The 21,863-nt window shown below is 35.6% G+C and overlaps 1 protein-coding gene across 2 annotated transcripts; it reads right to left on the reverse strand.

Moving 5' to 3' along the window:
* Nucleotides 1-13,399: 13,399 nt before the first annotated feature.
* On the reverse strand, nucleotides 13,400-20,800 carry LOC121948133 (DNA damage-inducible transcript 4-like protein). Of its 2 annotated transcripts, none has more exons than XM_042493413.2 (3): nucleotides 20,673-20,800; nucleotides 14,722-15,103; nucleotides 13,400-14,217 (listed from the first exon to the last, which is right to left on the reverse strand). In XM_042493413.2, exons 2-3 carry the CDS (start codon nucleotides 14,897-14,899, stop codon nucleotides 13,772-13,774), a joined length of 624 nt encoding a protein of 207 aa, XP_042349347.2. In that variant the 5' UTR covers nucleotides 14,900-15,103; nucleotides 20,673-20,800; the 3' UTR covers nucleotides 13,400-13,771. The 2 variants fall into 2 exon arrangements, with proteins under 2 accessions (XP_042349347.2, XP_042349346.2); XM_042493412.2 differs by having other exon boundaries at nucleotides 14,722-15,140; nucleotides 20,673-20,798.
* Nucleotides 20,801-21,863: the final 1,063 nt, after the last annotated feature.

Genomic DNA, 21,863 nt, shown 5'->3' on the forward strand with positions numbered 1-21,863 from the left:
AGGCTGTTTATAGTATAGCCTGTTGAAAAAATGGACTAAAAAGTCAATATTTTGAGCGTTTTAGGCGAAACTTTAGTTTGGCAAAAAAAGTCATAAAATGGTCAAAAAAGCAATCTCTCCAAATACTGAAAAAACTAATAGAACAGCATGTTGAGGCTGTTTATAGTATAGCCTGTTGAAAAAATGATCCAAAAAGTCAAGATTTTGAGCGTTTTAGGCGAAACTTTAGTTTGGCAAAAAAAGTCATACTATAGCCCAGGGAAAATGGTCAAAAAAGCGATCTCTCCAAATACTGAAAAAACTAATAGAACAGCATGTTGAGGCTGTTTATAGTATAGCCTGTTGAAAAAATGATCTAAAAAGTCAAGATTTTGAGCGTTTTAGGCAGAACTTTAGTTTGGCAAAAAAAAGTCATACTATAGCCCAGGGAAAAATGGTCAAAAAAGAGATCTCTCCAAATACTGAAAACAGTCATAGAACAGCATGTTGAGGCTGTTTATAGTATAGCCTGTTGAAAAAATGATCTAAAAAGTCAAGATTTTGAGCATTTTAGGCGAAACTTTAGTTTGGCAAAAAAAGTCATACTATAGCCCAGGTAAAATGGTCAAAAAGCGATCTCTCCAAATACTGAAAAACTAATAGAACAGCATGTTGAGGCTGTTTATAGTATAGCCTGTTGAAAAATGATCCAAAAAGTCAAGATTTTGAGCGTTTTAGGCAGAACTTTAGTTTGGCAAAAAAAGTCATACTATAGCCCAGGTAAAATGGTCAAAAAAGCATCTGTCCAAATACTGAAAAAAGTCATAGAACAGCATGTTGAGGCTGTTTATAGTATAGCCTGTTGAAAAAATGGACTAAAAAGTCAATATTTTGAGCGTTTTAGGCGAAACTTTAGTTTGGCAAAAAAAGTCATACTATAGCCCAGGGAAAATGGTCAAAAAAGCGATCTCTCCAAATACTGAAAAAACTAATAGAACAGCATGTTGAGGCTGTTTATAGTATAGCCTGTTGAAAAAATGGACTAAAAAGTCAATATTTTGAGCGTTTTAGGTGAAACTTTAGTTTGGCAAAAAAAGTCATACTATAGCCCAGGGAAAATGGTCAAAAAAGCGATCTCTCCAAATACTGAAAAAAGTCATAGAACAGCATGTTGAGGCTGTTTATAGTATAGCCTGTTGAAAAAATGATCTAAAAAGTCAAGATTTTGAGCGTTTTAGGCGAAACTTTAGTTTGGCAAAAAAAGTCATACTATAGCCCAGGGAAAATGGTCAAAAAAGCGATCTCTCCAAATACTGAAAAAGTAATAGAACAGCATGTTGATGCTGTTTATAGTATAGCCTGTTGAAAAAATGATCTAAAAGTCAAGATTTTGAGCATTTTAGGAAAAACTTTAGTTTGGTAAAAAAAAGTCATACTATAGCCCAGGGAAAATGGTCAAAAAAGCGATCTCTCCAAATACTGAAAAAACTAATAGAACAGCATGTTGAGGCTGTTTATAGTATAGCCTGTTGAAAAAATGATCCAAAAAGTCAAGATTTTGAGCGTTTTAGGCGAAACTTTAGTTTGGCAAAAAAAGTCATACTATAGCCCAGGGAAAATGGTCAAAAAAGCGATCTCTCCAAATACTGAAAAAACTAATAGAACAGCATGTTGAGGCTGTTTATAGTATAGCCTGTTGAAAAAACGGTCTAAAAAGTCAATATTTTGAGCGTTTTAGGTGAAACTTTAGTTTGGCAAAAAAAGTCATACTATAGCCCAGGGAAAATGGTCAAAAAAGCGATCTCTCCAAATACTGAAAAAAGTCATAGAACAGCATGTTGAGGCTGTTTATAGTATAGCCTGTTGAAAAAACGGTCTAAAAAGTCAATATTTTGAGCGTTTTAGGTGAAACTTTAGTTTGGCAAAAAAAGTCATACTATAGCCCAGGGAAAATGGTCAAAAAAGCGATCTCTCCAAATACTGAAAAAAGTCATAGAACAGCATGTTGAGGCTGTTTATAGTATAGCCTGTTGAAAAAATGATCTAAAAAGTCAAGATTTTGAGCGTTTTAGGCGAAACTTTAGTTTGGCAAAGAAAGTCATACTATAGCCCAGGGAAAATGGTCAAAAAAGCGATCTCTCCAAATACTGAAAAAACTAATAGAACAGCATGTTGAGGCTGTTTATAGTATAGCCTGTTGAAAAAATGATCCAAAAAGTCAAGATTTTGAGCGTTTTAGGCAGAACTTTAGTTTGGCAAAAAAAAGTCATACTATAGCCCAGGGAAAAATGGTCAAAAAAGCGATCTCTCCAAATACTGAAAAAAGTCATAGAACAGCATGTTGAGGCTGTTTATAGTATAGCCTGTTGAAAAAATGATCTAAAAAGTCAAGATTTTGAGTGTTTTAGACAGAACTTTAGTTTGGAAAAAAAAGGCCATACTATAGCTCAGGGAAAAATATTCAAAAAAGTGATACTTTCAAATGCTGAAAAACTAATAGAATACCATGTTGAGGGTATTTATAGTATAGCCTGTTAGAAAAAGTCAATATTTTGACCGATTGTATTTTAGGCCAAAATGTAGTATGGAAAAAAAGCCATACTATAGCTCAGGGAAAAATGGTGGAAAAGGTGATCATTTGAAATGCTGAAAAAATAATAGAACAGCATGTTGAGGCTGTTTATAGTATAGCCTGTTGAAAAAATGATCTAAAAAGTCAAGATTTTGAGCGTTTTAGGCGAAACTTTAGTTTGGCAAAAAAAGTCATACTATAGCCCAGGTAAAATGGTCAAAAAAGCGATCTCTCCAAATACTGAAAAAAGTCATAGAACAGCATGTTGAGGCTGTTTATAGTATAGCCTGTTGAAAAAATGATCTAAAAAGTCAAGATTTTGAGCATTTTAGGCGAAACTTTAGTTTGGCAAAAAAAGTCATACTATAGCCCAGGTAAAATGGTCAAAAAAGCGATCTCTCCAAATACTGAAAAAACTAATAGAACAGCATGTTGAGGCTGTTTATAGTATAGCCTGTTGAAAAAATGATCTAAAAGTCAAGATTTTGAGCGTTTTAGGCAGAACTTTAGTTTGGCAAAAAAAGTCATACTATAGCCCAGGGAAAAATGGTCAAAAAAGCGATCTCTCCAAATACTGAAAAAAGTCATAGAACAGCATGTTGAGGCTGTTTATAGTATAGCCTGTTGAAAAAACGGTCTAAAAAGTCAAGATTTTGAGCGTTTTAGGCGAAACTTTAGTTTGGCAAAAAAAGTCATACTATAGCCCAGGGAAAAATGGTGAAAAAAGTGATCCTTCAAAATGCTGAAAAAACTAATAGAACAGCATGTTGATGCTGTTTATAGTATAGCCTGTTGAAGAAATGGTCTAAAAAGTCAATATTTTGAGTGTTTTAGGCCAAAATGTAGTATGGAAAAAAAGCCATACTATAGCTCAGGGAAAAATGGTGGAAAAAGTGATCATTTGAAATGCTGAAAAACTAATAGAACAGGATGTTGAGGCTGTTTATAGTAAAGCCTGTTGAAAAAATGATCTAAAAAGTCAAGATTTTGAGCGTTTTAGGCGAAACTTTAGTTTGGCAAAAAAAGTCATACTATAGCCCAGGGAAAATGGTCAAAAAGCGATCTCTCCAAATACTGAAAAACTAATAGAACAGCATGTTGATGCTGTTAATAGTATAGCCTGTTGAAAAAATGATCTAAAAAGTCAAGATTTTGAGCGTTTTAGGTGAAACTTTAGTTTGGCAAAAAAAAGTCATACTATAGCCCAGGGAAAATGGTCAAAAAAGCAATCTCTCCAAATACTGAAAAAAGTCATAGAACAGCATGTTGAGGCTGTTTATAGTATAGCCTGTTGAAAAAATGATCTAAAAAGTCAAGATTTTGAGCGTTTTAGGCGAAACTTTAGTTTGGCAAAAAAAGTCATACTATAGCCCAGGGAAAAATGGTCAAAAAAGTGATCTCTCCAAATACTGAAAAAAGTCATAGAACAGCATGTTGAGGCTGTTTATAGTATAGCCTGTTGAAAAAATGATCCAAAAAGTCAAGATTTTGAGCGTTTTAGGCGAAACTTTAGTTTGGCAAAAAAAGTCATACTATAGCCCAGGGAAAATGGTCAAAAAAGCGATCTCTCCAAATACTGAAAAAAGTCATAGAACAGCATGTTGAGGCTGTTTATAGTATAGCCTGTTGAAAAATGATCTAAAAAGTCAAGATTTTGAGCATTTTAGGCGAAACTTTAGTTTGGCAAAAAAAGTCATACTATAGCCCAGGTAAAATGGTCAAAGCGATCTCTCCAAATACTGAAAAAACTAATAGAACAGCATGTTGAGGCTGTTTATAGTATAGCCTGTTGAAAAATGATCCAAAAAGTCAAGATTTTGAGCGTTTTAGGCAGAACTTTAGTTTGGCAAAAAAGTCATACTATAGCCCAGGGAAAAATGGTCAAAAAGCGATCTCTCCAAATACTGAAAAAGTCATAGACCATCATGTTGAGGCTGTTTATAGTATAGCCTGTTGAAAAAATGGACTAAAAAGTCAATATTTTGAGCGTTTTAGGCAGAACTTTAGTTTGGCAAAAAAAAGTCATACTATAGCCCAGGGAAAAATGGTGAAAAAAGTGATCCTTCAAAATGCTGAAAAAACTAATAGAACAGCATGTTGAAGTTGTTTATAGTATAGCCTGTTGAAAAAATGATCCAAAAAGTCAAGATTTTGAGTGTTTTAGGCCAAAATGTAGTATGGAAAAAAAGCCATACTATAGCTCAGGGAAAAATGGTGGAAAAAGTGATCATTTGAAATGCTGAAAAACTAATAGAACAGGATGTTGAGGCTGTTTATAGTAAAGCCTGTTGAAAAAATGATCTAAAAAGTCAAGATTTTGAGCGTTTTAGGCGAAACTTTAGTTTGGCAAAAAAAGTCATACTATAGCCCAGGGAAAATGGTCAAAAAAGCGATCTCTCCAAATACTGAAAAAAGTCATAGAACAGCATGTTGAGGCTGTTTATAGTATAGCCTGTTGAAAAATGACCTAAAAAGTCCAGATCTTGAGCGTTTTAGGCTAAACTTAAGTTTGGCAAAAAAGTCATACTATAGCCCAGGTAAAATGGTCAAAAAAGCGATCTCTCCAAATACTGAAAAAAGTCATAGAACAGCATGTTGAGGCTGTTTATAGTATAGCCTGTTGAAAAAATGATCTAAAAAGTCAAGATTTTGAGCGTTTTAGGCAAAACTTTAGTTTGGCAAAAAAAGTCATACTATAGCCCAGGGAAAAATGGTCAAAAAAGTGATCTCTCCAAATACTGAAAAAAGTCATAGAACAGCATGTTGAGGCTGTTTATAGTATAGCCTGTTGAAAAAATGATCCAAAAAGTCAAGATTTTGAGCGTTTTAGGCAGAACTTTAGTTTGGCAAAAAAAAGTCATACTATAGCCCAGGGAAAAATGGTCAAAAAAGCGATCTCTCCAAATACTGAAAAAAGTCATAGAACAGCATGTTGAGGCTGTTTATAGTATAGCCTGTTGAAAAAATGGACTAAAAAGTCAATATTTTGAGCGTTTTAGGCGAAACTTTAGTTTGGCAAAAAAAGTCATACTATAGCCCAGGGAAAAATGGTGAAAAAAGTGATCCTTCAAAATGCTGAAAAACTAATAGAACAGCTTGTTGATGCTGTTTATAGTATAGCCTGTTGAAGAAATGGTCTAAAAAGTCAATATTTTGAGTGTTTTAGGCCAAAATGTAGTATGGAAAAAAAGCCATACTATAGCTCAGGGAAAAATGGTGGAAAAAGTGATCATTTGAAATGCTGAAAAACTAATAGAACAGGATGTTGAGGCTGTTTATAGTAAAGCCTGTTGAAAAAATGATCTAAAAAGTCAAGATTTTGAGCGTTTTAGGCGAAACTTTAGTTTGGCAAAAAAGTCATACTATAGCCCAGGGAAAATGGTCAAAAAGCGATCTCTCCAAATACTGAAAAACTAATAGAACAGCATGTTGATGCTGTTAATAGTATAGCCTGTTGAAAAAATGATCTAAAAAGTCAAGATTTTGAGCGTTTTAGGCGAAACTTTAGTTTGGCAAAGAAAGTCATACTATAGCCCAGGGAAAATGGTGAAAAAAGTGATCCTTCAAAATGCTGAAAAAACTAATAGAACAGCATGTTGATGCTGTTTATAGTATAGCCTGTTGAAGAAATGGTCTAAAAAGTCAATATTTTGAGTGTTTTAGGCCAAAATGTAGTATGGAAAAAAGCCATACTATAGCTCAGGGAAAAATGGTGGAAAAAGTGATCATTTGAAATGCTGAAAAACTAATAGAACAGAATGTTGAGGCTGTTTATAGTATAGCCTGTTGAAAAAATGATCTAAAAAGTCAAGATTTGGAGCGTTTTAGGCGAAACTTTAGTTTGGCAAAAAAAGTCATACTATAGCCCAGGGAAAATGGTCAAAAAAGCGATCTCTCCAAATACTGAAAAACTAATAGAACAGCATGTTGATGCTGTTAATAGTATAGCCTGTTGAAAAAATGATCTAAAAAGTCAAGATTTTGAGCGTTTTAGGCTAAACTTTAGTTTGGCAAAGAAAGTCATACTATAGCCCAGGGAAAATGGTCAAAAAAGCGATCTCTCCAAATACTGAAAAAAGTAATAGAACAGCATGTTGAGGCTGTTTATAGTATAGCCTGTTGAAAAAATGATCTAAAAAGTCAAGATTTTGAGCGTTTTAGGCGAAACTTTAGTTTGGCAAAAAAAGTCATACTATAGCCCAGGGAAAAATGGTGGAAAAAGTGATCTCTCCAAATACTGAAAAACAACAATCAACAGCATGTTGATGCTATTTATAGTATAGCCTGTTGAAAAAATGATCTAAAAAGTCAAGATTTTGAGTGTTTTAGACAGAACTTTAGTTTGGCAAAAAAAGTCATACTATAGCCCAGGTAAAATGGTCAAAAAGCGATCTCTCCAAATACTGAAAAAGTAATAGAACAGAATGTTGAGGCTGTTTATAGTATAGCCTGTTGAAAAAATGATCTAAAAAGTCAAGATTTTGAGCATTTTAAGTGAAACTTTAGTTTGGCAAAAAAGTCATACTATAGCCCAGGTAAAATGGTCAAAAAGCGATCTCTCCAAATACTGAAAAAACTAATAGAACAGCATGTTGAGGCTGTTTATAGTATAGCCTGTTGAAAAAATGATCCAAAAAGTCAAGATTTTGAGCGTTTTAGGCAGAACTTTAGTTTGGCAAAAAAAAGTCATACTATAGCCCAGGGAAAAATGGTCAAAAAAGCGATCTCTCCAAATACTGAAAAAAGTCATAGAACAGCATGTTGAGGCTGTTTATAGTATAGCCTGTTGAAAAAATGGACTAAAAAGTCAATATTTTGAGCGTTTTAGGCGAAACTTTAGTTTGGCAAAAAAAGTCATACTATAGCCCAGGGAAAAATGGTGAAAAAAGTGATCCTTCAAAATGCTGAAAAAACTAATAGAACAGCATGTTGAGGCTGTTTATAGTATAGCCTGTTGAAAAAATGGACTAAAAAGTCAAGATTTTGAGTGTTTTAGGCCAAAATGTAGTATGGAAAAAAGCCATACTATAGCTCAGGGAAAAATGGTGGAAAAAGTGATCATTTGAAATACTGAAAAACTAATAAAACAGCACGTTGATGCTATTTAGTATAGCCTGTTGAAAAAATGATCTAAAAAGTCAAGATTTTGAGCGTTTTAGGCGAAACTTTAGTTTGGCAAAAAAAGTCATACTATAGCCCAGGGAAAATGGTCAAAAAAGCGATCTCTCCAAATACTGAAAAAAGTCATAGAACAGCATGTTGAGGCTGTTTATAGTATAGCCTGTTGAAAAATGATCTAAAAGTCAATATTTTGAGCGTTTAAGGCGAAACTTTAGTTTGGCAAAAAAAGTCATACTATAGCCCAGGGAAAATGGTCAAAAAAGCGATCTCTCCAAATACTGAAAAAAGTCATAGAACAGCATGTTGAGGCTGTTTATAGTATAGCCTGTTGAAAAAATGATCCAAAAAGTCAATATTTTGAGTGTTTCAGGCCAAAGTTTAGTTTGGCAAAAAAGTCATACTATAGCCCAGGGAAAAATGGTCAAAAAGTGATCTCTCCAAATACTGAAAAAGTCATAGAACAGCATGTTGAGGCTGTTTATAGTATAGCCTGTTGAAAAATGATCCAAAAGTCAAGATTTTGAGCGTTTTAGGCAGAACTTTAGTTTGGCAAAAACGTCAAACTATAGCCCAGGGAAAATGGTCAAAAAAGCGATCTCTCCAAATACTGAAAAAAGTCATAGAACAGCATGTTGAGGCTGTTTATAGTATAGCCTGTTGAAAAAATGGACTAAAAAGTCAATATTTTGAGCGTTTTAGGCGAAACTTTAGTTTGGCAAAAAAAGTCATACTATAGCCCAGGGAAAAATGGTGAAAAAAGTGATCCTTCAAAATGCTGAAAAAACTAATAGAACAGCATGTTGAGGCTGTTTATAGTATAGCCTGTTGAAAAAACGGTCTAAAAAGTCAATATTTTGAGCGTTTTAGGCCAAAATGTAGTATGGAAAAAAGCCATACTATAGCCCAGGGAAAAATGGTGGAAAAAGTGATCATTTGAAATGCTGAAAAACTAATAGAACAGGATGTTGAGGCTGTTTATAGTAAAGCCTGTTGAAAAATGATCTAAAAGTCAAGATTTTGAGCGTTTTAGGGCGAACCTTTAGTTTGGAAAAAAAAGTCATACTATAGCCCAGGGAAAATGGTCAAAAAAGCGATCTCTCCAAATACTGAAAAAACTAATAGAACAGCATGTTGATGCTGTTAATAGTATAACCTGTTGAAAAAATGATCCAAAAAGTCAAGATTTTGAGCCTTTTAGGCGAAACTTTAGTTTGGCAAAAAAAGTCATACTATAGCCCAGGGAAAATGGTCAAAAAAGCGATCTCTCCAAATACTGAAAAAAGTCATAGAACAGCATGTTGAGGCTGTTTTTAGTATAGCCTGTTGAAAAAATGATCTAAAAAGTCAATATTTTGAGCGTTTTAGGTGAAACTTTAGTTTGGCAAAAAAAGTCATACTATAGCCCAGGGAAAATGGTCAAAAGAGCGATCTCTCCAAATACTGAAAAAAGTCATAGAACAGCATGTTGAGGCTGTTTTTAGTATAGCCTGTTGAAAAAATGATCTAAAAAGTCAAGATTTTGAGTGTTTTAGGCGAAACTTTAGTTTGGCAAAAAAAGTCATACTATAGCCCAGGAAAAAATGGTCAAAAAAGCGATCTCTCCAAATACTGAAAAAACTGATAGAACAGCATGTTGATGCTATTTATAGTATAGCCTGTTGAAAAAATGATCCAAAAAGTCAAGATTTTGAGCGTTTTAGGCGAAACTTTAGTTTGGCAAAAAAGTCATACTATAGCCCAGGGAAAATGGTCAAAAAAGCAATCTCTCCAAATACTGAAAAAAGTCATAGAACAGCATGTTGAGGCTGTTTATAGTATAGCCTGTTGAAAAAATGGACTAAAAAGTCAATATTTTGAGTGTTTTAGGCCAAAATGTAGTATGGAAAAAAAAGCCATACTATAGCTCAGGGAAAAATGGTGGAAAAAGTGATCATTTGAAATGCTGAAAAACTAATAGAACAGGATGTTGAGGCTGTTTATAGTAAAGCCTGTTGAAAAATGATCTAAAAAGTCAAGATTTTGAGCGTTTTAGGCGAAACTTTAGTTTGGCAAAAAAAGTCATACTATAGCCCAGGGAAAATGGTCAAAAAAGCGATCTCTCCAAATACTGAAAAAACTAATAGAACAGCATGTTGATGCTGTTAATAGTATAGCCTGTTGAAAAAATGATCTAAAAAGTCAAGATTTTGAGCGTTTTAGGTGAAACTTTAGTTTGGCAAAAAAAAGTCATACTAAGCACCAGGGAAAATGGTGAAAAAAGTGATCCTTCAAAATGCTGAAAAAACTAATAGAACAGCATGTTGAGGCTGTTTATAGTATAGCCTGTTGAAAAAATGGACTAAAAAGTCAATATTTTGAGTGTTTTAGGCCAAAATGTAGTATGGAAAAAAAGCCATACTATAGCTCAGGGAAAAATGGTGGAAAAAGTGATCATTTGAAATGCTGAAAAACTAATAGAACAGGATGTTGAGGCTGTTTATAGTAAAGCCTGTTGAAAAAATGATCTAAAAAGTCAAGATTTTGAGCGTTTTAGGCGAAACTTTAGTTTGGCAAAAAAAGTCATACTATAGCCCAGGGAAAATGGTCAAAAAAGCGATCTCTCCAAATACTGAAAAAACTAATAGAACAGCATGTTGATGCTGTTAATAGTATAGCCTGTTGAAAAAATGATCTAAAAAGTCAAGATTTTGAGCGTTTTAGGCGAAACTTTAGTTTGGCAAAGAAAGTCATACTATAGCCCAGGGAAAATGGTCAAAAAAGCGATCTCTCCAAATACTGAAAAAAGTCATAGAACAGCATGTTGAGGCTGTTTATAGTATAGCCTGTTGAAAAAATGATCTAAAAAGTCAAGATTTTGAGCGTTTTAGGCGAAACTTTAGTTTGGCAAAAAAAGTCATACTATAGCCCAGGGAAAATGGTCAAAAAAGCAATCTCTCCAAATACTGAAAAAACTAATAGAACAGCATGTTGATGCTATTTAAAGTATAGCCTGTTGAAAAAAATGGTCTAAAAAGTCAAGATTTTGAGTGTTTTAGGCCAAAATGTAGTATGGAAAAAAAGTCATACTATAGCCCAGGGAAAATGGTCAAAAAAGCGATCTCTCCAAATACTGAAAAAAGTCATAGAACAGCATGTTAAGGCTGTTTATAGTATAGCTTTTTTGGCAAAAAAAAGCCATACTTTTGCACAGGGAAAAACTGCTCAAAAAAGTGCTTGCTCCACATGCTGAAAAAAGTCATAGAACAGCATGTGGAGGAAGGTTTTCGTATCGCCTGTTGAAAAAACTTTTTAGACTGTTCATTCTATCGTATGAGAAGTTTCAACATTTTATGCCAGGACTTTTTTTTGTAATGTTGAATTTTTTGACCGTTTGTTCGACATGCTAGACTATAATCTTCTTTAACTGCTGCTACAGTATGATTTGTCCTAACATTTGACATGGTGAAAGTTTTGACTGTTTCTCTGACATGCTATTGTATAATCTTCTTCCACCAAGTATTCTATGACTTTTTTTAAACATATTAAAAGTTTTGGGGATTTTAAAATGTTTTTTCAACATGCGTCATTGTAATTACTTCAGTATTCTATATTTTGACTTTTTTGGCATTTGTAACGATGACTTTTTCAACCATTTATTCACTTACTGTATCATAACAGTTTTTTGTTTTTTTTCAATGACAAGATATTACATATATATATAAATACTATATTGGCACAATATACTATGATGTTCTGAGCATTTTTGCAGTGACATAATATACTATGATGTTTTAATCAATTTTTGGAAAACATACTATCCATTAATGTTTTTTCGCATTTTTTGGTTTAAATACTATACCATGAGGTTTTTATTGACGTTTTTAGCATTTTATGGACAACAAACTTTGGCATTATACATTATTATCATTTTCTCAACATACCATACTATGAAATTTTATTCATTTTTGAACAAAATACGATTCTTTGACATTTTAATCATCTTTTTCAATGACAGATTGTACTATATAGTTCTCATAATCTTTTGAAAGACATATATGGTATGACATTTTTCATAATGTCTTGAATGACATATAGTATGCATTTTTATCATTTTTGATCAAACATATTATAGAATCACTTTTTTTATTTGGATGACACATTATACAATGAAGTTTTTCTGATTTTCTGAACATCATTCAATGCAAGGACATTTTTATGACATTTTGAATGACATACCCTGCTACATCGTTTTCATCATTTTTTTAAATGAAACTGTGATGTTTTCATTATTTTTTTAAACGACTTATCATTATATTGCACGTTTACCATTTGTTTTTGAATGACATACTATACAATATCGTTTTATGGGTGGGGGGGGTTCTATGATGTGCAAAAATGTCATTTTTATGGTCTTTTGAATGGCATACTATGCTATGATGTTTTTCATCATTTTTTGAACAACATACTATAGTCTGCCGTTTTTATGATTTTCTGAACAACATAATGACATTTCATGATGCTTTGAACAATATATTAGACTTTGACGTCTTTCTCAGTTTAAAGCCTCCCAAGTATTCACACAGGTTGGAACACCAAGAGCTGGATTTCTCACCATCAACAGAGGAGGATATATTTTATCGTTCCTGACTCCTTTCCAGATTGAAAGACTGCGGGACTCAGCTGTTTTTATTTTCATCTGGGCCATTGTAAGCAGCTCCTCACTCCTCATGGGGTCTCGAGGTGCATACTGCTGGCTGAAGAAGGGTGGTGACATCATCCATGTTGCTCCATCTGTCTTCCACCAATCAGGATGCTGTGAAGAGGATGGGGGAGATGGCACAACCAACCAGTTGAGATCTAGCAGATATGGAAGTTGTTGAAGTAGGTTGCTATCAGTGTCTGGATGCATGATGGTATATGGAAGAAGTTGAGGGCAAAGGTGATGAGCTGATGGGGGACAGGCCTGTAGGCATTTGCAAGGTCCGACCAAACTACATGGAGACTTGACTTGATTGTGCTTGGCTATTTGGATCTGATCCCAGATAATGGCTGATTGCTCAACACAGTCGGGGAACCTTAAGACGCTTTCCTTCTGACAACTGGTGTCAGTGTAGTTGTTTGCCAAGAGGTAGCTGGTCATTTATTTTGCCATCATCGAGAAGAAAATCTTCCCTTTGACGTTTAGCAGTTGGATGCGTTTAAACTGACAGATGTTATGGAAGTCTTTCTCCTTTGGGATGACAATGGTGATCACTCTCTTCCATGCCAAAGGAATGGTTTGGGTTTTCCAGGCAGAACCAGTAGTTTCTACAACAGTCTCAGGAGCCTGGGGCTGTTCTTGTATACCCTAGTATGTATAGTACGTTTAGAAAATGGAAACAAAGTCATAGTATACTAGCATATTGGGGGGAAAAAAGGAAAAAGTCATAGCACAACATGCCAAAAAAAAGGTGCTAGTATATCATGTCTAAAAATGTCACAGTATTGTATGCTATGTATAGGGGAAACCCATGTGACAGCCCAAAATATACCCCAGATATATTATGTGTGTATATATATATATATATAATATTATATTGTGCCATGTGCAATATTTATTTATTTCCTTCTTACACCCCTTAAAATTTAGAAGGCCTCTCAACCCCCTTGAGGCTTCGACGACCCCTAGTAGGAGAACTCGGGATCCAGTACAGTACACTATGTAAAAATGTATAAGTATACTTATATCCAAGCACGGGACCAAAGAAATTGTAGTATAAAAAATTTATTTTACAACTGCATAAATAACAAAAGTACAGCACACATCAGGAGTGGGACCCGCCCAGTCCTGGAAGGAAGTTTTTTATGTTTACAGTGTACACTTTAACATTCAACCATTCTGTGCAAAATACTCTTATTTGGCTACAGTGTTTAGGAAATCACAAGTCATTCATTCATACAGGAATACAGAACAATCTATTGTCTTAGAGCTGAGATAAAACACAGGGAAACTCCAGCATTTTCCAGCACAGTCAGGGCCAAATTTTGTGCATGATGCCTGACATTTCAGATAAAGTTAAGAATAACATTCATAAAACAAAACTTTAAAAAAGAAGTAAACGGTGAAAGAGGGGTTAAAATCTAGTTGAAATCATGAATGACCGGGCTGGCTGAAGAGTAGAGTTTCCTCTTCACCAGCCGGTATTCTGCTCTCAGCTTCAGCACTTTGTTGGTATCAAAGATGTGCTTTAGCGGCGGCCAGCCGTCGTCCTTGTCTGCCTTAAATATCACAGACAGTTCAAATGTCGGGGTGACACTTTGATCTACCAGGATGCTCCCCACAGACTTCAGGCCATCTTTGCCCTCAACGTAGACCTTGATAGAAGCACCCCGCAGGCCGCAGGGCTCATCAGCAGAGGAGCGCACCACGTCCTGGCCAACCCTGGTGGTCATCTGGCGAGGCAGCAGCAGCATCTGGCAGTGTAAGGTAGAAGCTTTAGCCTCTGTCAGACAATGCTCTATCTGCCGGGTCACCTCCTGCTGCAGGAGCCGTTCTTCATGCTCCAAACCAGCGTCCACGTCGGCAACTGTAGAAAGAAACCAGGAGTGTTGTTAGAATATGTGGTACATTTTTGATAAAATGTTACATTTCTATGCTGATATTTAATTTGCCACCACTGATATTCAAATGTAATTTCAGTCAATCATTAAAAAAAGCAAGAGTTTGACCCTGCTTTATCATACCACCTTAGTCACTACTTTAATCACGTGATGCAAGTCTTGCTATAGTGAACAGCAGGAGTCATCAAAATAAAGACAGCTGAGAGAAGAAGCAGTGTGACCAGCTCAGCGAGTCATCAGCTGATCCAAGACCTGCTTCAGTTTCATCAGAAACATCCCTACATTTGCTCTTCCGCCAAATTATATAGACCTGGTTGCTATGTTATTATGATACTTTAACATTTGAGCATTACAATTTAAAAAACATAAGTATGACTCGGGTAATTAAAACCGAGCGCCCTCGATGTTTTATTGAGCTTTTTTTCCCCCTGTTTCTTCATCTCTATTTTGCACAAAACTTTTCAACTTACAAGGCAAGTTGTTGTCAGTCTCGTCGCAGCTCTCGACACTCCCCCGCCGGGCTGAGCTCGTCTTTCTGCTCGGGGATGTGAGCTGGAGGAAATATTTTCCTATCATCTCAACGACACTTTCTTCCTCCGCAAAGACGGGCGCTCCGTGCCCAAAGAGCAGAGCCGCGGTATCGACCATCCTGATTCTGGTTTGTGAAGCTCCGGTATCTCCTCCAAACGTTTAGCGTGTGTTTTCTCCATGTAGTGACTTGGTTGAGCTGAGCAGCGAGGGAAGGCGAGCGCGAGCTTTTATACCGGAGGTGCTGTCGTTGCATCAGCTGAGCTCCCTCGCGTGGGGGCGGGACTGACCGGTTCAATCGAGAAGCTTCCTGATGCAACATGTCTGGGCATTGCACAGAGAGAGACCGACCTGAGGCAACCTGAGGGGGTCACACACAGCTAGTTCATGACAAATAACATGAGTGGGATTAAATACGACTCTGATACATGTCATACTTGTAACCAGTGGTGGACGGATTATTTAGGTCTTTTCATTTGAGTAAAAGTACTATTGCGACGCGGTAAAAAATACTCTCTTAAAAGTAATAGTCGTGTATGTAAATGCTACTTCAGTAAAAGTCAGTAAGTGTAATTAAGACATGTACTTAAAGTGCTGGTACTAAAAGTAAAGAAGTACGCAATACAGGAAAAAATAAAAATACATAAATAATAATCTCAAAATTATTTTTTTTAAAAATCTAAATTATTCAAATGGTATTGATCAAACAGTATTTAGGCAATGTTCACTATCTATAAGAGGGAAGGGGTGGTGCAAAATGTGGGAGTCACTTCAAATATTTTTGAGCACAAGGAAGTTGTGTTGTTTTCATTTGTTTTAATATGGACATATTTTGTATTCGTTTTAAATACCTTCAGAACCTCAAAACCCCCAAGTGTGTTTGAAAAGCATGTTTTCTCAACAAAAAAAAAAGTCCCAAATCCCACCATTTATCATAGCCAGAAACTATGAAATGGGGTTATTTATTCTGGAGGGAGGGCCATGTTTTTTCCCCAAGTCACACAGGAAGGCTCAAGGAAATTGTTTGCCATTCTGGGGAGGGCCATGACATAAAAAACATGTATGAAAAAAAATTCTGATGAATTAATAATACATATTGGTTAGTATTAAAATGGAGCTTTTATTTTATGGAAACTTCTGCATTATTAGCTCCATATCACAGGGTTCTTACCAGGAAACTACCTTTACATTGTTTACAGAAATTACAGCTGATAAAATAAAATGATGACAAAGGTGGTTAAAACTACATCTCAAGAAACAACACTAAAATGCTGCTTGTATACATTTAATACACCTGTACCAAATAATGATCCAATTACATCATAATGTATACTGACAGGGTTGTTTTTTTCTGCTAATGAGTACTTTTATTTTGAGTTAATTCTACTGATCATTTGTCTTTACTTTCACTTTTGTAAGCTTTTTAATGCAGGACATATACAGTACTTGTATGTTTTTGTAGTATTGGTATTTCACTTAAGTAAAGGATCTAAAGAAGAAACTAAACATTCAGTTATAGACTGCTATTAAACTAAATGGGCACATATGCTGTAGTGGAAATCTACCAGACTGTGACTAACATATAGGTCATACATAATGCCGTCTTTATAAAAATAAATTATATGCTGTGGGAGTAGAGAAATTGATACCACAACATCTTATATAGGTTGTTGTGGTATCAACTTCTCTACTCCCACAGCATATATCAACTTCTACTGCTATGGCTGATACATTATTAATAACATGTACTAATAATGATTATTATTTATATGTGCTTACAAAAAAAAGCCACATTTAAATAGAAAACAAACAATAAAATCAAAATTTAATGTACTATGTTAAAGCAAAAAGTAAAAGGATTCAGCAAAGGGAAAGTATGGACACACAAAAAGAGTAAAAGTAAGTTTAAATAGTATAAATTATTAAGGAAAATGTTCTAAGTCTAACATCTAAAGAAAGGCGTGAGTACATCAGCACAGTATTCTCATACAATAAGCTTCCCTCTGGGAATTTTAAGTGTGGGGGCATTCATGGGAAAACTGTGAACTCTTTAAATCTCTAGCCCAGACAGTGGGAAAGTCAGAAGTAGCCCGCCTGATTTCTTTTATTTGGCATGAGCTTGATGTAATGGGCAGGAGAGCTTTTCCTATTGTCCTCTAAAATACAATAGAACCCCCCACCGCTCAACCATGCAGGACAGCAGGGAAGTAGGTGTGAAGTTTCTTTTCTGAATGTATCCTAAGCTCTTATTTCCTGTATTAATTCATCCCATATAATGGACAATTAAGTTCTTGACTTCGGATCTCAGTCTATTCTTTCTTTTTTTTTTTGCAATGATTTGTTTTTATTAATAAAGCCCACATTATTGTACAACTACAGTTCCAAAAATACATCAGTTTCCATTTGTGCTTTGGAAGAAAACGAAAAATGATAATACTAATACAAAAAAGTGAAAAAGTAAAAAGTCTCAGTCTATTCTTAAGTCAATAACATGTCACTAGACAGTGAAGACAATTTTCCACAGGTGGGAAAAAAAGTTTAACTCTGAATACATCTGCCGTAAATGTTGGCTAACTAACAAGAGAAATTGCACAGAAACACACGTTTAAAGAATTCAGAGGCTGGAATTAACAAAAAGTAACGCAATTTATATACTTTGTACAATCATTCTGTTGAAATTTAATAAAACAGTACGGACTTTGCTCAGTTAGTATACCCATGACACACTGTTGTGGAATTCTGTAATGTTCACAGTGACACATGTAAAACCTGTCAAACATGTATCAGAGTTTGCCAAGCATTTCACTGAGAACAAATTCAATCAGCTTATCTTCCTTGTTGAATTGTACAAACCTCATGTTAGTTACAGACTTTATGTAATTTCACAGTAAATCTAACCCTCATTTCTGCTTAACATGGATGCACATAAGAAAGTGTGAGCATGTCAGGTCTAGACACGGTGGCATGATCTCTCCCTTACTCACAGGTGAGTAACCTGCTCTGACACACGCTAGTCAGACACACACACACACACACACACACACACACACACACACACACACACACACACACACACACACACACCTGGTGGAGCATCAGACTTGTATCAACTAAACACAGGACTATTTTTTTCTTCTCCATCCATTGCTTCAGATTTATGTGACCCCTACCACCAATAAAAACACCCAGATTAGAGCTACAATTAGTTAACAAATATAAAAAAAAAAAACGTAGTTATTTATTACATACCTACAAACTCAAAGATGTTATGTGTCACCTATACATCGAGTAAATGTCTTGTAGATGTACAGCATATGTATAACTATCAAACTGGTTTTTGCTGCCTTTGACTGGGCTGCCAGTAAATTTTTAATGGATTTTAAGGTTTTATTGTTAACTGTAGTCTGGAGTTGGTTTTTTTTCCATTTGTTTTACACTGAAGTGCGTTTGTCAGGGTGTGTTCTATAAATAAAGTGTCTCATACGGATTAGGCCACAGTTTAATTGAGAAAACATAATTGCTGTTACGTAGTAGCATAAGGGACTGTACTTTACTTTTCAGACATAGGGAGGTGGCCAGGGTGTGACTTGGTTTCTTTTATATCATAACCCTCCCCACAGCAACACATATTTTTTCCTTGAGCTTTCCTAAGAAACCGGGGGAAAATGCATCACTCTCTAAATAATCATATTTCACAGTTTCTGGCTGTGACAGATGGTGTGATTTTGGAGAATTTTTAAGAACATATGCTTTTCAAACCCACTTTAGGGTTTTGGGATTCTGAGGTCATTAAAAATAAACACGAAATACGACCATTTAAAATTGAATGTCCCTCCCCTAAGCAAAAAAAACAAAACAAAACTCCCTCCCCAGATAGTTTAAAAACTGTCTAAAGTACCCCTCCCACCCCATTAGATAATGAACAGTCCCTTGTTATTTGTGCTCTAGATTAATAGAGGGGAAGATATAGTCATATTAACATTGTTGGAACCATGAATTGTTAACTTTGGGACAAAAATTCAGACAGCACACACACACGTAGCCAGTACTGTTTGCCATAAAGTCCATTGTACGGCCCTACGTGCAAGAACACACTGCAGAGGAGGTGATTTTTTTGCAGGTTAACCTCTCACGCCTGACTCACGCTCTTGAGAAATCTCCCTGCTCTGACATCACAGCTGGCAACCAATCACGTTCAGATTATATAAGCCGTTGTCAGAAAGACCTACCACCAAGGAGGAAGTGTCTTTCTGGGGAAATGCAGGGGAACCACTGCATGTGGTGACAACTCACTACTTCCCAATACTTCCTGTGCGTATGTGTCTTGATCTCTGGGTTTGTGAGACAGTATCGGAAGCGCAAGTCTCATGTGATTTATATTTTACCATATAACAAATCTATTGTCAGTTCCAAATTAAACTTTAGTTACCTTCCACATTATGTTGAACAATCAGTACACACCCAGTGGCGGTGACCAGTTCAATTTTTTATGAAGTCATAGCTAACTACGAGAACAATGAGTCAGTGTTAAATGTAAAGTCAGTCACAATAACGGTCAGTGTTATCCATCCATCAACATCAGCTGATGTCAGCTGCCTGGTTATGTAGAGTTGTTAGCAGAGAACAGGTCAGACCTGTTTCTGGAAGTCCTCCTCACTGTGGCCACAACTAAAACTCACATGTCTGCAGCCATTAGTGAGTGTTGTTGTTTTTTAAATCCTAACTTAACAAAGAAGGACTGTGGTGAAACAAAAACCTTGCTCTTAATAAAATTTAGTCTGCTAAGAGTTGCAGTGATATACCGGTTTTAAGGTATACTATGATATGAAAGTTGACAATAACTTTGCACTGTACATTTGCACGATAATAATGATACTTCTGTAATACCATGATTTGACATTTTCTAAAACTGTTATCACACCATGAAAATCTCATACCATTGCAGCCAGAGTCCACTATTTATTCTAACGCTTTTTTTCAAGATACACTTTTTTTAAATTAATGGATACATTGTTTATCCTATTAAATGTTTTTTAAAAAAATCATTATTACATTGTATCCGTTACAAGTTTGGAAAGTCCAAAATGATTCTTCAAACCATTTTTTTCCCATACAAAAGTCAATTTATCAAGATAAATATAATGTAATCAGAAGAAGAAAAAAATCACTTATGACTTATGAGAAACATAGGTTTATTTTTATTTGTCAAATTACTCAAAATATTTTTAAAAGTATATGTTTATGAACTCACTACTTTATTTTGACAAATATCTGGTGTGCAATTTTCTGAACTGTGAACTAACGTTATCCAATGAAGACTAAGATTTGACAGCCAAGCTAATGGGCCTTTAATGGTGTAGCTGGGTACAGTGGTGCTAGCATATTAGCATGCTAACATTCCTTAATTAGAGTGCCATTAGTCTCTGTTGAGGACTATTGTCATCCAAATGAGACTAAATTGTCCTTTACATCAGAGGCACGTGGTGAATGACTTTATATGAAGGCTTGCTCTCCAGCCTGAAAGTAGCTGTTTCTGAAAGCAAAAGCGTGTTTAGTTTGCTTCGTTTGTTCGCATTGTGCTATAAGAGGTGTTAAACTGTTGACCCAGGCTACTCGGCTGTTTAAAACAGAGGTGGGACCAAGTTATTGTTTTGCAAGTCACAAATATGTCTCAAGTCTTTCCACTCAAGTCCAAATAGTCCCGAGTCAAGTCCAAAGACCGAGAAGGCGCTAGTTAGCATGTTAGCACATAAACAACACTACCCGATGTAGACGGAACAAAGCATATTTACAACGAGCCAGCAAGCAATAACACAAATATGCTACTAACAAATAAACGGTTACAAGCTAGTTAACAGCTAAACGGTTCAATGGCTGAAAATGATACTCTTACCTTATATAAGTTGTTAGCTTAGCTCTCGCTCCCTCTTGACTTTCGCCGTTCGTTTATTTTTCTTACTTCCGTTTGTCTCGCTGAACAGCCAATCAGAGGGATTTCTCTCACCGACAAGGACCAGCTGGTGCCAGTGGTGCAGGACACACCACCACCACCTCCCACATTCCCCTAACACCCAATAAACTACAACAGTGTTCAGAATTGATCCGTGGAACACTTTTTTTTTTTTAAATAATATTTGCCTATTTTGAATCTTTGGGCTTTGGGGAAAGTATCCAGTATTTGCAAGTGAAAATACTCAAAACCAAGTCATTGGTGTTACACTGCAAGTCGAGTTGCAATTCCAATTTTTATTTAGTCAAGTTGAGTCTAGTCACCAAAGTTGTACCTTGAGTCTGACTCATATACAGTCCATTTGTTTGGTTTATCACAGCTTCTGATATATAGAGCAACACGAGTGAACTGATAACCTATTGAATTCCACTTGTCACGGTCCAGATCTTTGAATCTGACTTCCATCTAGTTCTCTTCTGTTTGAACATTAGGGTAAAAAGTCCCCTATAGTGCAGCACCTTTTTGATTTGTGACCACTTAAAACAGGCATTTCAAAAGTTCAGCTCAGGGCCAATCACGGCCCTCAGACAGATTTTAAACGGTCTGTGGCTTGTCTTTAAAAATATACTTTATGTGGCATGCCACGGAATATTAGTTTATCAAGTAATATCACTTACAGTAATACTAACTGTATCACATACAGTTAGTAGACATATACAAAGTAGGAACTTCGAAACTAATGTGTTTTCATAAAAGGATGGTAAACAAGTAACCAACCATAGCAGAAGACATTAGCTGCTCGATAACAGACATGGTCACAGAAACGAAGCATAAAGTTGACAGAGAGGGCCGCCTCTTTCAGGAATGATGGACAGTTAAATACTTTTACACTGAACAGTTGCTTGTGTCTCTTTTTTATTTGATTTTTTTATTTGATTTTATAACCATCGTGCTGCGAGAAGCAGCTGGCGCCCAGGGACTTGAACATTATCTAATTTCGCTCCCATTCAAAAAGGTTTTGACACCTTTGGCTTAAAACAAAGTCCACCTGTGACCCCTCATTATAGGTCAAGGCCTGCATAGCTGTGAGTCTTCTGCACCCCTACCAAAGGGTAATTTTCTCCCTGTTTAATT

Source organism: Plectropomus leopardus, chromosome 8, assembly GCF_026936395.1.
Source record: "Plectropomus leopardus strain MGB_pleo_1.0 chromosome 8, ASM2693639v1, whole genome shotgun sequence".
Classification (NCBI taxonomy): Eukaryota; Metazoa; Chordata; class Actinopteri; order Perciformes; family Serranidae; genus Plectropomus; species Plectropomus leopardus.